Genomic DNA, 15,073 nt, shown 5'->3' with positions numbered 1-15,073 from the left:
GCGGACCGAAAGTAAATGGCGACTCGTGTGGTGTTTTTTGTGTGTTTTTGTGGCAGGTGTGAGCGGCCAGCGCAGCTTCCCGGCCGGGCCGGCCGCTTCTCCCGCTCGCTTGTCCTCCAGGAAAGATGCCCGGGGTTTTACCGAGTGACAGCACCGGGCCTGCGAGAGGGAGCCCCTCGAAGAAGAACCGGCTTTCGCTGAAGCTCTTCCAGAAGAAGGAGGCGAAGAGAGCGCTGGATTTCACGGAGTCCCAGGAAAATGAGCAAAAGAGTTCAGAATTCAGAGGCTCCGAGATGTGCGTAAGAGTTTCGCGCCGAATAAGCGTTGCTGGTTGTATCGCGAAAGTCGCCCGCTGGCTGAGCGAGAGTTGCGTTTGGTGTAATGGATGAACCACGCTGCTCCGTCCGCTCGCTTGAGTTGTATGTTCTCGCAGAAGTACGCGCCTCAACGCGCGCCGAGTAAACCCCAGAGCCAAGTTAATCAAACTGAGCTAGCCGTTCCCCGCAACGGGTTTCTATAACTTGCTTGCTTCTAAGGAAACAAGTTTGCCATGCTGTGGATGTTTAGCTGGCTGGCACAAACTTTGTAATAACTTGAGGAAGTTAGCTTATTTGAAGTTGAAACTAGTTATTCTGGTGCCGAATCGTCAAAATTATGGTAAAATGTAGCGGTTTTGCAAAACAAGTTTTAATAAAAAAATATTGTGTTTTAAAGGTTATTTCTGCTGCAAGTAAAAGAATCGATTGCGCTGCTTACAGTCGTTCGTTAGGGTGTTTGAAGCCCTGAGCAGATCTGTCAACTCATTTCATTGCAGCTAGTGAGGAAATTTAAATGGGAGAAATTGCTTAATCATGGTCAATTACAAACGTGTTGGAGACTTTTAAGCTTTGGTTCTGTTGTGTCAGTATGGTGCATTATCACTGTATATAATGTACCAGGTTCATTGGTTCGGTTTTTCTTCGTTTGTTTGTTTTTGGGGTTTTTTTTTCTGTTTTTATCCTTTTGGTTTGCATCCAGAAATGAAGTGATGTGAATCTGGAGCAGGGGACAGTAACAGAAAATATGTGCTAGGGACATTTTTCTTAGCGCTGCCTTAGGAACGAACAAAGACCATACAAAAGTATTTGAAGGAGAACTTTTTTGGTTCCTTAAATCGGTCTCCTGATATTTTTTTGTAAAATATGTATTGGAACTAACAGCAGATTTGCCTGCTTCTTGTAAACCTGTCTAGTTTTGTGTAGGTTGCTGAAGAGGTGTTACAGTTGAGCAGTCTGTATATGAGTGCCCAGAGTAGCCATACGGAGATTCTCAGAAACGCTTTGACGTGATTTTGATCTGTGTATGTTGGGCATTAATTCTGTAAGATAGCTCTGAGATGGTAGATGGCTGGGAGGGGGATGTGCATGCATACCAGAAGGAGTAATTTTCAAAAATTGCCTCTTATGCACTGTTTTCTCTGCTTAATAGTGATCAGGTTGTTCCTGCAGCACAGCCTCCCACGCTCGTTAGCTGTGAGAAAAAAGACAACATGTTGCCTTTTGTGGGCTTGAACAATCTGGGTAACACTTGTTACCTTAACAGCGTACTTCAGGTAAGCTCATGTTCAGGGGCCTCAAAGATGGTTTTCTTTTTGTTAAGCACAAGTGGATGAGATTCGCAGTTTGATGTGGCATAGATGTCTGGATGTAGTATGAAGGGAATCTGATTACAGTGGGGGAAAAAAAGATGATACTTCAGGAAACGTGTGCACCGTAGGTTGCCTTGGTTGGGTCATTTTTCAGTTTACATACTCTGGGCACCTCCCTGCTATGAATAATCCTGCATCTTTGTGTGCTGTGCAGCAGCCTTGGGAGATGCAAAGCTAGTTTGATCGTAAATGTGGATATGTATGTTGAGTAATTTCTTACTTTACCAATTATTCTCTTGTTTTAAACGGTTGCTTTCAGGTATTATATTTTTGTCCTGGTTTTAAAACTGGAGTGAAACATTTATATAATATCATTTCAAAGAAGAAAGAATCTTTGAAGGATGAAGGAGAGCAAAAAGCAGAGAAGGTAACATATCTTACTACACATTCCTTTACTTCTGATTTTGCAAGCGAGGCTGTGTGCCAGGAGTGGAATGAAAACTAACTGTCACTCCTTCTGTTTGCCAGGAGTTTTGCAGTATTGTTTTCTACAGTGCTATTTCAGATAAAGAAAACATTTGAGTTGTTTTGAACTTGTGTTCAAACTTGAGTGTTCAGAGTGTCGGTAAACTTGTAAGTACAAGTCATAAGTTTAACAGAAGAAATTCGAGAAGATACCTCATCATGTTTCTGACATTAAGATAATTATGGTACATTACTTTGAGTGGATGGAAATTGGAGTTTGCGCAAAGATGGTTTGTACCGGCTACTCTGGCTTTTATATTTGTTTTCTAGGGGCAAAAGAGCAGTATGTTGTCTGAAACTTACGTGCTTCCTATAGCAGAGAAAAACAATCTGTCAAATGTCTGTTAGAAAACTAAGTGAGGGCAGGAGAGAAAAAGTTTAACTTGTTACAGGCGAAACTGGAAATATTTTTATTCTTTTTATATTGTTATTGCAGGGAAATTGTAAAGAAGATCCACTGGCAAGTTACGAACTAATCTGCAGTTTGCACTCATTGATTCTTTCAGTTGAGCAGCTTCAAGCCAGCTTTCTCTTAAATCCAGAAAAATACACAGATGAACTTGCTACTCAGCCACGAAGGCTACTGAATACCCTTAGGTACAAATTATCTTAAAACGCATTGTTGGAATTTTCACTTGAAGTTTTGAGGACGTTGTACAGTAGAGCACAGCATTAAGAGGCTTGTGGGAGGTAGATGGTCTTAAATTTGGGGCATCATCATAGGAAGTAAGTTCACTGTGTTTATTGTTAGCCCTATGGTATCATAAGTTTGGAAGTAAATTTTCATTTTGTGATAATATAGTTTAAATCCAGACATGGATTTAAAACAGTACTTAGCCTTACATATGTAAGTATTCTCCTTGACCTGAGGAGGACCACTACAGGGTTGCAACTGAATGCGTGTTTAAATGCACAAGGCTGTAGCTACCTTCTGTGACAGAGGGGGCTTCTCTCTAGGCCTGGAGAGGATCCTCCCCTGCTTTTATATCTAAACTCCCTAATTTGAATCTCAAATCACGTTAGCCAGTTAGCAAAGAATAACTACTCTTCGTTGCTTTGCTCCTTTACTTTTAATAGAGAGCTCAACCCTATGTATGAAGGCTACTTGCAGCATGATGCCCAGGAAGTTCTGCAGTGTATCCTGGGTAACATTCAAGAAACATGTCAGCTACTGAAGAAGGAAGAATTGAATAAACTGCCCGTGGAAGAGCCTACAGCTAAACTGGAGGAAAAACTTAATACCGAGAGCAATGGAACTGGCAACCCTGCTGAGGAGGAGGATAATGTACCAAGTACCCACGTCGGAGAGACAGCTGAAGACAAGCTACTCAAAGGAAATGGGAAAAGAAAAAGCGATGCTGAGGGTGGCAACGCAAAGAAAAAATCCAAAGTATCAAAAGAGCAGATTGCAGCAGAAGAAAATCAAAGACAAACCAGGTCAAAGAGGAAAGCAACAGGAGAAAAGCTAGAAAATCAGACCGATGCCATTGCCAAGTGTTCCAGTGAAAATGAGAGTGCAAAGCCAACACAGAAGAAGTCACGGCTTAGATTAAACTGGTTAAAATCTTCATGCAAACAGCCTAGTATTCTGTCTAAATTTTATAGTCTAGGAAAGTTAACTACAAACTTGGGATCCAAAGACCCAGGGAAAGAATATGATGACTGTGAGCTTGAAGAGCCGCCTGTCAAGTGTGAAAATGGTAACAACGTTAAAGAAGAATACCAGGAACCAGCGTCTCCTGTGGAAAGCCATAATGAAAAAGGAACTGAAAAAGAACCAAAAAAGGAAGGTTGGTGAACAAGTGTATGGGCTTAAAATTGGTATGATTAAGAGATTACTATGCGTGGGAAGTCAGCCTTCAGACTGCATAGCCAGCAGCGCTCTCTAAATACAAAATTACATTTTCAGGAATTGAAAAGATTTTTATGAAAGGGAATTTATTTTTATACACGTTTGTAATTTTTGTTATAACTTGACCTGTTTAGCTTAAATCTTAAGAGGTATTTCTCTAACATTGTGTAATCATTGTACAATCTAAAAAAAAAAAAAAAAGACATACATTACTAGGCTTGTATTATCACTAATTTTTGTTATCCATAGAAATAGCAAGTGAATTCAAGATGTAAAGGAAGGTTACTGCCAGGAGCAAACAGAATCAAACCCCATTGGCTATGGCTTTGTGTCCCAAGTCTTTACAAACAATATCCTCTCCTTCCCTCCCTGTTCTTTAGTCCTTCCATATTTCCAGCCTTCCCAATAACTAGGAAGGACACAGAGGTACTATATATACTAATTCGCTGGCAGGTATGGATTTTCTTTGTGTAAATGAAACAAGACACCCGTTGAGGGAAGGGCCTTGGTATGAATTCAGTACTTACTAATTTGAAATTTTCTTTCTGATCCACCTACCAATTTTTATAAAAATTTGAAGGAATGCAGAATCTTTCGAGATCTGCATTTCTTCGGCAGATTTGACTAAAATTGGCCAACAAGTTTAGAAAGTATTGGAGGAGAGGACTGAGAATAAATAGAAGCCAGTCACAAAAACACAAGTGTGACGTTCCTTGAGGAGGCTGACAGTCCATACTAAGAAGGCAGTGCATTGATGACAAACGCAAATTTTCCAGAATGTGACACGGTCACACTTCACGTATGAAACAAGAACCTGATCTTAAAACAGAAATTGAAGTTTGAGGGCCAAGAGAAAGAGGCTCCCTGTTTGGTTACAAGTAGATGATACTGTGAAAATTGCATGTGATAAGCAGCTTTTTTAAATTTATTTTTTTATTTTATTTTTTTTTACTCCTATCTGGAATCCCTAAAAGGCCACACCTGTAACACAGTGATTTTCCAAGAAGGATAGCCAGGTTCTGAAATGTCTTTTGAATAAAATGCATTTTGATAAGTGATCTGGCATATACTTTCTCTAGGTACAGAGCTGGCTGTTTTTGAACTAGTGGAGAAACTGTTCCAGGGCCAGTTAGTACTGAGAACAAGATGCTTGGAGTGCGAGTGCTTTACTGAAAGAAGAGAAGATTTTCAGGACATCAGCGTTCCAGTGCAAGAAGATGAACTTTCTAAAACTGAAGAGAGTTCTGAAAGTAAGTAATTATCGGAAGGGGTTGCTATCTATGTTTGTGCTTCAGCCAGCCATTGAGGAAGGACAGTGCTGTAGTTATCAAGGAACACTGCTCCTGCTTGCGCTGGTTAAAATTAGAGGCTGTTCTGTTACATCTTGTCCTGATTAACTTTAGGCTTTGGAAACACAGCACTGATAACGTAGACAGATCCGGGCAGTATTAACATTGTTTCAGATCTTAATGCATAACATGGACTGCTTACAGTCCTTCACTTACGTACATGTTTTCCTGCTTATAAATAGGTATTTTCTTTGATTTGGGTCTTCCCTTTCTTCCTGGATGAGAAATTCTTCTGCTTTTTCATCATTTTATAAGAAACATCTGCATTTTTTCTCAAAAGTAAAGGAGAAAGCAGCTTCTTCTTGTTAATCTACTGTAAAAAATTATTTTTTCCAGATTTTAGACTGTCGTTACCTTAATAGTGTGTTTTATGTTTGTAAATGTTAGTCCTCTGGTATCTTTCACAAATTTTTGTGATCTATACGTAGTTTTTAGCTATTTTCAAAAGTAAGCATGGCATCAATACATTTTGAAATCCAGAGCTTTAAATAAATTCATTTTAGTTCCCATGGACTTAATTTGGAGCAGCTATTACTATTTTTGCCTTCCCTGTTTTGCTGAAGGACTTCGGAGTAAAGTGTGAGTGGTGGTGTTCATATGTAAAATGCTCCCAACAGTGTAGGCGATCTTGTCCTCAGTAGTGTGAAGCTGTCAGGGGAGGCAAAATGTAGAAAGTGAAAGGGAACTTTCTGGTTATTTTGGAAGTTTGCCTTAATGAGTGAAATTCTGGTCTCAAATACATGCACCCAATTTCAGACATGGCAGCAGAATTAGTACATGCAATCCAGAGACAAGCTTTGGGAAGACCGTAGATTTTAAGTAATAATACCCATTAAGTAATATTTTCATCACTTCCTGAAATGCTTTGAAAATTTGAATACAACTTCTGTTTCATACGTACTGAGTGTTCTTTACAGTGTTGACAGTTAGGTTTTGAACATGTCTTAAGTTGACGTATTTTGTTTTGTTGTTATTCTGGTGGGATGCATTGGAAATGTAAATAATGGCGTATCTGTGAATGTAATGATTCTCTTTTATAGTTTCTCCAGAGCCAAAAACAGAAATGAAGACTCTTAAATGGGCAATTTCACAGTTTGCGTCAGTGGAAAGGATTGTGGGAGAGGACAAATATTTCTGCGAAAACTGCCATCATTACACAGAAGCAGAACGCAGCCTTTTATTCGATAAAATGCCTGAAGTTATAACAATTCATTTGAAGTGCTTTGCTGCTAGTGGCTTAGAGTGAGTATGCAGATTGACTATATTACAAAACGGTGTGCTGTTGGAAGGGAAGTCTTACCAGAAGAGGTGAAAATGTTTTGTAACTTTTCCAAAAGCAAAAGCAGATTTCTAGATTGAAATTAACTTAAATCAGTGGGACGTGGCCCCTAATTTCATAAAGGCTTTCTATTGTTACAAGTAGTGGCAGAAATTATCTCCGGGAGAATATACTTTCATAAGACTTCTTAACAAAAATTGTTCTATGTATATTTTTACAACAGCCTGATACCCTGATGTTTCTTAAAACTTTACTTTTAATATCACCTGTCTGTGTGAGTTGAGAGGCAGGTTTAAGTACGTTAGCAGAACAAGTAGTGAGAACAAAACTGAATTTTATGGTCACAGCTAGTAGTACTTTGGTCTCTAACTGAACATGAGTAGTAAAATTTGGGAAAAAAATTCAGGAGATAAACATTTTAAAGATCTAACATATGATACAGAAATCCCTTAAAATACAGTAGTATCAATGTCATTGATGTTCAACTGCTGAGCAATCAGTTTGATGTTATATACTGCAGGAATCCTGATTTTTTGAAAGAGATTATTCTTATGAGAGTGTTCTTTACCTTTTTTTCATACTTAAGAATTTAGGGATTTCCTTTGGGAAGGGGGGAAAAAAAAAACCCAACCAGAAGAACCCTTCTGTCCCTACTACGGTACTGTACACAAATGAAACAATGCCACGACACTTTATGCACAGCATTTTGCAGTAAACGCTATTTCTCCACTGAGATTCAAATAATGAAAAAATGACAGAAGGCTTCATCAGGAAAAACTTCTCGTTAACTATAAAATATTACCCCAGATCCTTCAGAAAATTGTTACGCCATCAAGTGCGTTTTTGAGAGTAAGCATACCATTTTAGTAACGTTTGCAGACTTGGCCTGTATTTTCAGCTTCTCCTGGTATTCACTAAAACGTAACTTTCGCTATCTGCATTAACTTTGCCAGATGCAGCAAAAGAAGATAAACTTGTGTTGGTTTCAGCATCCCCCTAGCTGGTATCTGTTCCAGAGAGCCAAACGTACTACTCTGTCGCAGCCTGTGTTTTATAACCTGATGGCTAGGCATAGTTCTGAGACTTAACACTGAGCTGCTTTGTGATGTACAGTAAGTTATTCAGGCACAAATTAGTTTGGCCTTTTTATCCACCCGGTTCCCTGTGGTTTGCATTTCCCTGTTGGTTGGCTTTAGACTTTCAGAGCCACCTTGCCAGCAGGAAGTCTAACGCATGAAGTCTTCCATGGAACTTAGTTGTGTCACCAATATATTTTAGAACTGGAAGTGTACAGGACCTTTGGCAGTATACAGATAGAAAATGTAAGTTGACAGATGACTTGTCAGAGGACGCTCTATAAACAAGTGCTGATAACTGTGGTCAGTATAAATCAGATTTGTAAAATAACTCTTGTCGAGGATTCTATTAAGATACTTTTACAGGTAGTTTGCCAAGATTGTTAAAACTACAGTTCTCGCTCTGCCTGTTTTTAGTATTTGTTTTTAGGAGTATCTAGTGTCCACTGAGAAAGTGGAAAGGAAGCTTCCTCTGTATTGTCGGCTAACATCTCTTCATACAAGTCTAGGACCATAACACAGAAAATTGTCTTTTTCATTGTTCTATGTAATATTTGACTGTCACAACAAGGCGAAGGTGCACGCTTTTTAAAAATTGTAATGCTATTGTTGAGTAGCCCTTGATGTGAGGGGTATCCTGGTATGATTATAGGCTATTCAAAAAAAATACAACCTGAGATGGCCACCTGAAAGGAAACCTGAATATTGTCTTCAGTTTGCTCCTACATTTGCTACTTTTTTGTTGTTATGAAGAAGTACTTGCAGCGTGCAGGTTAACCAGCCGTCTCCTGAATCACTTACCTCTTCTTCTGTCCTGGCAATCTTCAGGTCCTTGCTCAAAAATACTCAGACCCATATCTGGGTCAGACTGAATCCAGTCTCTTGTAGTGTTCCTCATGTGTCCTCTGAATCATGTCATACATCTTCTGCCAAGTGCTAGCAGCCAGAGATTAAGGAATTAAGAGTGGAAAAATCAGATGTAGAACTGGAGTCAGTGATGAAGCTGAAACTGCTTAGAAGATTGTTTCCCAGTTTTTGGCTTGGACATTTTATCTTGGACAAAACCATGTCATTTCTAAACAGCTTGATCTGGAGTAATAAAGCACAGCTGCAAATCAAGTGAGGAAGAGCCAAGGCTAGTAAACCAAAGCACTGGCTTACTCCATAGTATCCAGAGTCACTCTTATGGTAGTTTTTGAACAATGAGCTTTGATGAAGCTTCCCCCCATTGACTTACATAAACTTGTAATATTTATTGTAAAACTACTACTCTCTCCATAGACAAGGCGGCAATGGTTTGCCCTAAAAGTAATAACAGACTATATTGCTGGCCTTAAACTAAGATTTTTAAACTAGGAATCTTCATGCAACTTCTCTTAGCTCCCATAAAAATTTTGAAATCTTGTCTGCTTCTCAGTTGTGCTCTACTGAGTTTTCAATAAATGAAGAGAAATGAAGCAGAGGGGAATGGTAATGTAAATATTTACAGTTAGTAGGGATTTGCTTCATCTTTTCTAGATGCTGGCTTGCAAAGTGTTTGGCTTTTTAAATAAAGCAGCCAGTGTGAAAATCTGCTTGCCTGGGGATGAGTAATTCTCTTTGGCAAGTGTGTGTGTGGGGGGGGGGAGGCGGGGAATGCTAGGCCATGTGTGCTCAGACTGGGAAGCTATTAAGAAGAAATATGTAACTGGTAACATCTAATTAAGCATTTTCACTATATAAATTTAACAATTGGTGAGAAAATTAGATTTTTTTTGTCTTGTGAAACGGTATCAGGTAAGAGCAGGTGATTTTTAAAACAAAATTATTTTTTTTAAAGGCTTACTTTACATTTTGTAACAGTCACGTTTGCTCATTAGTGACAGCAGGGCTTATGCCACTGGAAATCTTTGAGTATTTCACATGTTTATGTGTTAAAAGCATTGCAGCAAAATAGCTTAAGTCTTTAAGGGTCTATAATAACTTGAGGTATTAATTCAGTACAGTGGGTAAAGTTCCACTAATTTATGGCCTCAAAAGATGTAGTTGCAGAAATCAAGTTTGTTGTGTATGAACTACTGTGCATCAGTCAGAGGAGGCAGAGTATTTGGCATGCAATTTTTCTGTCTTCAGATTCTTATCATTAAGAAGAACAAAAAGCTAATAGGAAAAGATTTCCTCTCTTATTTCCTCCTCTCCAAATCTTTCTGATGCTGGATCTCATTCAGAAGAAAGGTAGAGCCTGTTTTTTAATGTTTTATGTTAATATGATTGTCACAGTGTGCTTGAGCGGAACTGGATTTCTGATCTAGAGTATCAGCAAGCAGTTTCTCTGCTTCTTGACTCTCTTCTGAATATCTCTATTTCTGGCTACTAATAATAGGGATTTTCAGAAGATTTAAGTTTTATTATTCCTGATGATATGCTCTTTTGTGTTTCTTTTGGTGTAGTCAAATGTTTATGGTAAGGCTAGGTCTAAAATGAGATTTCAATTAGTTAGACTTGAGTGACTGAGGACAGCTGTGTGTGTGTAAATGTATTTATGTTTATAAGAGTTATGGCTGTGAACATTAGCGAAATGCTTAGAAGCGCAGCAGAATCAAAACTAAACCCAGTAAAACAAAAGTAATACTCTGTTACTGCAATTAGGCTTATACTGTTACGCAATATCTACAATTGCCTTGGATTAAAGATAGTTATTCTTCCTTATGATAAAATGCAAGTTGAATAATAGTAGTTAGTGCTTTGGAACGTAAGTTTTACAGGGTTTGTCTACATTCCCCTGTATTTTTTCACTACAACACCTTAACAGTTGAGCAAGACTGAATCATCACTGAAATCTATTAGGACATCATAACATATCGTTAAATAAAGGGGCTAATTAAACTGGGCTGATGTAATATGTAAATCATGTAAGATCAGAATCATTCAAGGAGGTTAATACACAATAATGTAGAAGTCCCAACACTTACTTTCTTCTCAAACTCTTTAGAAGATCCTTATTGTAATGAAAGGACTTAAAACTTTTCTTATTGTAAATTTGCGCACTATGAACAAAATGCTAAATATTTATGGAATACTAGATGCTTTTCCAAAGTAAATCAGCTAGATAATTCTTTTAAAAAGCTGAATAACATAGCATAGTTAAGGAAGAATCCCTAGTAATAAGAAAGTGTTAGTAACTTACTCATCCTTAGATAACCATTGGCAGTATACTATAGTGCGCTAAGATCTGAGAAAAATTACTTGCTCAGTTTTTCTGAGTGACATTAAAGCTACTTGAATGTAAAATAAATTTGTATTCCTTTATTTAGTAAATTACTCTTTCAAAGCTTTGAAAAAAAAACCAAACAAACAACCCAACCCTTACTTCAACCTTGGGTGTTGAAGAGTTTTGTTTTGTTTTGTTTTAATTTGAAATGCAGGATGGTGTCTGGGAAGAAGTGCAAGTGTTCGTGCATAAAAGCATAAATGATAACTGAACAATTAAGTTAACTCCTTTTATCGTCACTATTTAAAACTTAACTTTAGTTGACACTTTAGAAAAGGGGAATCTCTTAAATAATTAGAATACATAGTTACTAGGCTGTAAGATGTAACATTATACATACTCCTAAAAACATCTTTACTGAAAGGGGTGCCTGGGACAGATGCTCATGATAAGCAAGTTGAAAAGTGAGCAACTTCTCACATTCAGATCACCCATGTCTTTTTAACAGAAGGAAAAGAATATAGATACAATGTATGGGCCACTTAAAGCAGTATTTATTGTGAGCTGTTGTGGCAAGAGGTCTTAACTTTATCTTTCTTCTAAAGGTTTGATTGCTATGGTGGATTATCCAAGATAAACACTCCCTTATTGACACCTCTCAAACTGTCACTAGAAGAATGGAGCACAAAGCCGACCAATGACACCTATGGATTATTTGCAGTGGTAATGCACAGCGGCATTACAATTAGCAGTGGACACTACACAGCTTCTGTCAAAATTACAGATCTTAATAGCCTAGAGTTAGATAAGGGAAACTTCATCACTGACCAAATGTACGAAATGATTAAACCAGAACCACTGAATGAGGAGGAGGCGAGAACTGTTGCTGAAGACTACGACGACGGTGAAGTCTCTTTTAGAGTCAATGGAAACGCACAGCCGGGTAAAGTTCTGAACAAAAAGAATATGGAAGCTATCGGACTTCTTGGGGGGCAGAAGAGCAAGTCTGACTGTGACATGTACAACAACAAACCAGCTAACCCTGAGAAGTTTCTCAACGTAGTTACTGAAAACAGAAATCCCGAGTCTAGCAGTACTAACGGGAGCGCGGAGTGCGGCACGGAACACAGCGAGCAAAATGGTATTGCTTCCAATGGACTAGAAAACAAAGCTCTGTACATACTGCAGAGCCTGAAAGAGTATGAAGGAAAGTGGTTGCTTTTTGATGATTCTGAAGTGAAGGTTACAGAAGAAAAGGACTTTCTGAATTCTCTTTCTCCAACATCGTCATCTACATCAACTCCTTACCTACTGTTTTATAAGAAAATTGTAGAGTGATACTGTATTTTGACTGTAAATACTAGGGATTTGCATACACCTATTGGTCTGATTTGCATCAAAACTACCTGGAAGAAGCAGCTGTTCGTTTTTGAAGCTACTGGATCATAATGTTTCTGGTCTTTTTTGTTTGGTGTAAGTGGCTCAACTTGAATTAACAAACCACAACATAGAACTTAACTCATGTAATAACTTTTATGCTGGAGAATAGTGATATTACCTTTTAGAAATGCCTATTTGTATAGTTCCTAAATGATGCCTACAGTACACGGTAGTGGTTTTAACACAACTCTAGGTCTCAGACATGCCTATTGTATTATTAGCTTTTTTTTTTTAAATAAAAGTTATTTGTATTCATATCCTGGAGTAAATGTATATTAACTAGCAAATTTCATCAGAAGTTGTGTATTTTTGTAACTTGGGAAGTAATACTTCATATTTAGTCTTTGGGTAATCGACGTGGTTTATTCTCCTTATCCAGTTCTATACTGCTCGGTGAAACTCGAAGCACGAGAAAAGGGTCTTGTAACCTTGTTTAGTGTATTGGAAGGAACTGAACTTAATAGAAATGTTTGAATGGTCTAATTTGCATCTTGTTGCATAGGTGTTGAATGGGCAAAATGTAAATAGGTGTGATTAATACTTCAAAACAGGGGGAGCGTGTAGTGTAATTAAAATAATTTTGTACTTTTAAGAGTAAAGCCCTCTAATATGCATATCTGTTTGGGTGGATTTGGAACTTAGTGGTGATCTTATAACAGTTAATTTGTACTTAGAGCTCACTGAAATATGGGAAAACAAAAGCATTTGGCTTTGATGCTTTGTTAAGAATGTATATATGAAATAAAAAATTTATGATACACATCTGAGATGACTAGATCAGACTTTTGTCTTTGGAGAGGGGAAAAGCAGAAAGTGAAAGTGGTTGGGCACTTACAAAAAGGTTGGGAAACTATCTCAGAGAAGCGGATGATTTAAAGTGCTTTAAAAAGTAACATTCTTTTGGTTTTTTTTTTAACTGATTCTTGTACAGCGTATCCTAATTTGAAGGCACTTGATGACTAGAGGTAAGGTTCAGAGGCAAGGGGAAAGGGAAACATTATTGTAAAAACGAGTGAAATGCTTAGCACTAAATACTAAAGATTAAAATCCCACATCATCTATTAGATGCTGAAATGTTAAGGTGAATCTTATAAACTGCAGATAATTAAAATCTTTCTTAAGAATATGACACAAAGTAGGATGCGTGTTTACTTCTACTGTCATAGGATGGATGGAATGAGTTTAAGTGCTGCTGCAGAGAGAGACAAGGAAAGATTCACAAGATGTGAGTATGCCCTAGTTTTCTGGATATATTTAAACTTTTTCAATTACAAATTAATTTATTTACAGGAAAAGCCCTAGAAACCTCTACCTAGTCTATTTTGCAATACTTAGGTTTTTTTACAGTCTTTTATTGTAGTGTTTATACTACATTAAGGTAACTCATGAAAAATATCTTTAGTGTATTTTCCATGTTATGGTGGACCTCCAGTTTTTGTACAGGTCTTGATTTTGCAGTATATCCTAGATGATGATATATTACCAAAGTATGTTTCAGTTTAGACAGCTTGTACTGTCAACAGAAAACAGTGTAAGAAAGGCTGGACTATAAATTTAGAGTTGCTTATAAACTCATGCTGAATAGATGCCCATAGTAATTATCTTCTGCAGAGGAGAAAAATCTGGAATTACAAATACAGTAAGACCTCTCCCAAAGCACTGTCACAATAATAAATAATTTCATTTTCTAAACCAAGAAATAGCCACATTTAAAAAAACCCAAACAAATCTGTAATCTTACCTTGCAGGGGTAGCCAAATCACATTACGGAAAGCTATTTTTTACTGCCTGCAGTATGGGGTTTGCTGAATTTCAGCCTGCAAATGAAAGTTTGTTTTTCCACACTTGACCCAAGACTTATCTTTTTCATTCAACTGCAGGAACAGGAAATGTTCCAAGGAAACAAAATACCATTATTTGCAACAAAATATTGGCTACAGTGTAATCAAAGGAAGACCCAGATGTCTTCCATCATACTATGCACCTGGAGAGAAACATTCTTTGTAGGCAGCTGAACAGAAAACACAAATCAGCTGGAATATGCTGAATGAAAAAAACCACTCCTCTGGCATATGGATAGATAATATGGGGTGGGCTTTTTGGAGAATTACTCAAGTAAAGCACTTGCCACCCTTCCTGAACTAGTCACTTGCCACAGTAAATAATGTCCTGTATGGCACATGGCCTGTAGTTTGCCGCAATGGAAAACAAAGCGTGGCTGCCCAATCTTGGCTTTCCACGATACTGCACTCGAGTTCTATGCAATTATCGAGCTGTAAGTACAGCTAAACCAGTCAGATCTACATTGACATGGGGCCATCCAGTAAAACTGAAGCGGGGGAATGGAAAGGCTTAGGTTAGAGAAGTAGTTTTTCTTCACGTAAGGAACTCCACGCAGGCTTTCCCATGTTATAACCCGTAACACAGAACTAGTTCAGGATTGCTTGTCTTCAAGGGAAACGGTCAGAGACCAGCACGCTGAGAAAAGCACCACTGCTATGGAGCTGTTGGAAGAAAAGAGCACAGGAGAAGGAGCAAAAATTGGCAAAAAGTACCGCTGTCCCTTCCCCTGCGCTGTCCTGCTGGGTACCAACCATCCCGCCGGGGCAGCCCGTGGCGGCTCCCAGACCTGCTCAGCAGTAAGAGTACAACCATCCTGCTACCAGCACGCTGACAGGCAGCCACTAATAACTTGAAATAAGTATCAAAAATAAAAGCGACCCTTCCCACCCTAA

At 38.2% G+C, this 15,073-nt stretch overlaps 1 protein-coding gene across 1 annotated transcript; it reads left to right on the top strand.

The window, feature by feature from the left end:
- Window positions 1–6: 6 nt before the first annotated feature.
- On the top strand, window positions 7–13,087 carry USP1 (ubiquitin specific peptidase 1). Its single transcript, XM_010582301.1, has 8 exons — window positions 7–295; window positions 1,468–1,591; window positions 1,947–2,054; window positions 2,589–2,749; window positions 3,230–3,942; window positions 5,084–5,254; window positions 6,394–6,595; window positions 11,504–13,087. Exons 1-8 carry the CDS (start codon window positions 126–128, stop codon window positions 12,234–12,236), a joined length of 2,382 nt encoding a protein of 793 aa, XP_010580603.1. The 5' UTR covers window positions 7–125; the 3' UTR covers window positions 12,237–13,087.
- The last annotated feature ends 1,986 nt before the right edge of the window (window positions 13,088–15,073 follow it).

Source organism: Haliaeetus leucocephalus, unplaced genomic scaffold, assembly GCF_000737465.1.
Source record: "Haliaeetus leucocephalus isolate CR32 unplaced genomic scaffold, Haliaeetus_leucocephalus-4.0 Scaffold848, whole genome shotgun sequence".
Classification (NCBI taxonomy): Eukaryota; Metazoa; Chordata; class Aves; order Accipitriformes; family Accipitridae; genus Haliaeetus; species Haliaeetus leucocephalus.
The sequence above is the reverse complement of the archived record's forward strand: the minus strand, read 5'-3'. Positions and strand labels throughout refer to the sequence as shown.

What these genes read in the sequence shown, in the direction of transcription:
- USP1 (XM_010582301.1), top strand. Translation starts at nt 126, where the DNA reads ATGCCCGGGGTTTTACCGAGTGACAGCACCGGGCCTGCGAGAGGGAGC. An exon ending in AAAAGAACCAAAAAAGGAAG is followed by an intron (nt 3,943 to 5,083) that starts GTTGGTGAACAA and finishes TACTTTCTCTAG; the next exon opens with GTACAGAGCTGGCTGTTTTT. An exon ending in TTTGCTGCTAGTGGCTTAGA is followed by an intron (nt 6,596 to 11,503) that starts GTGAGTATGCAG and finishes TTTCTTCTAAAG; the next exon opens with GTTTGATTGCTATGGTGGAT.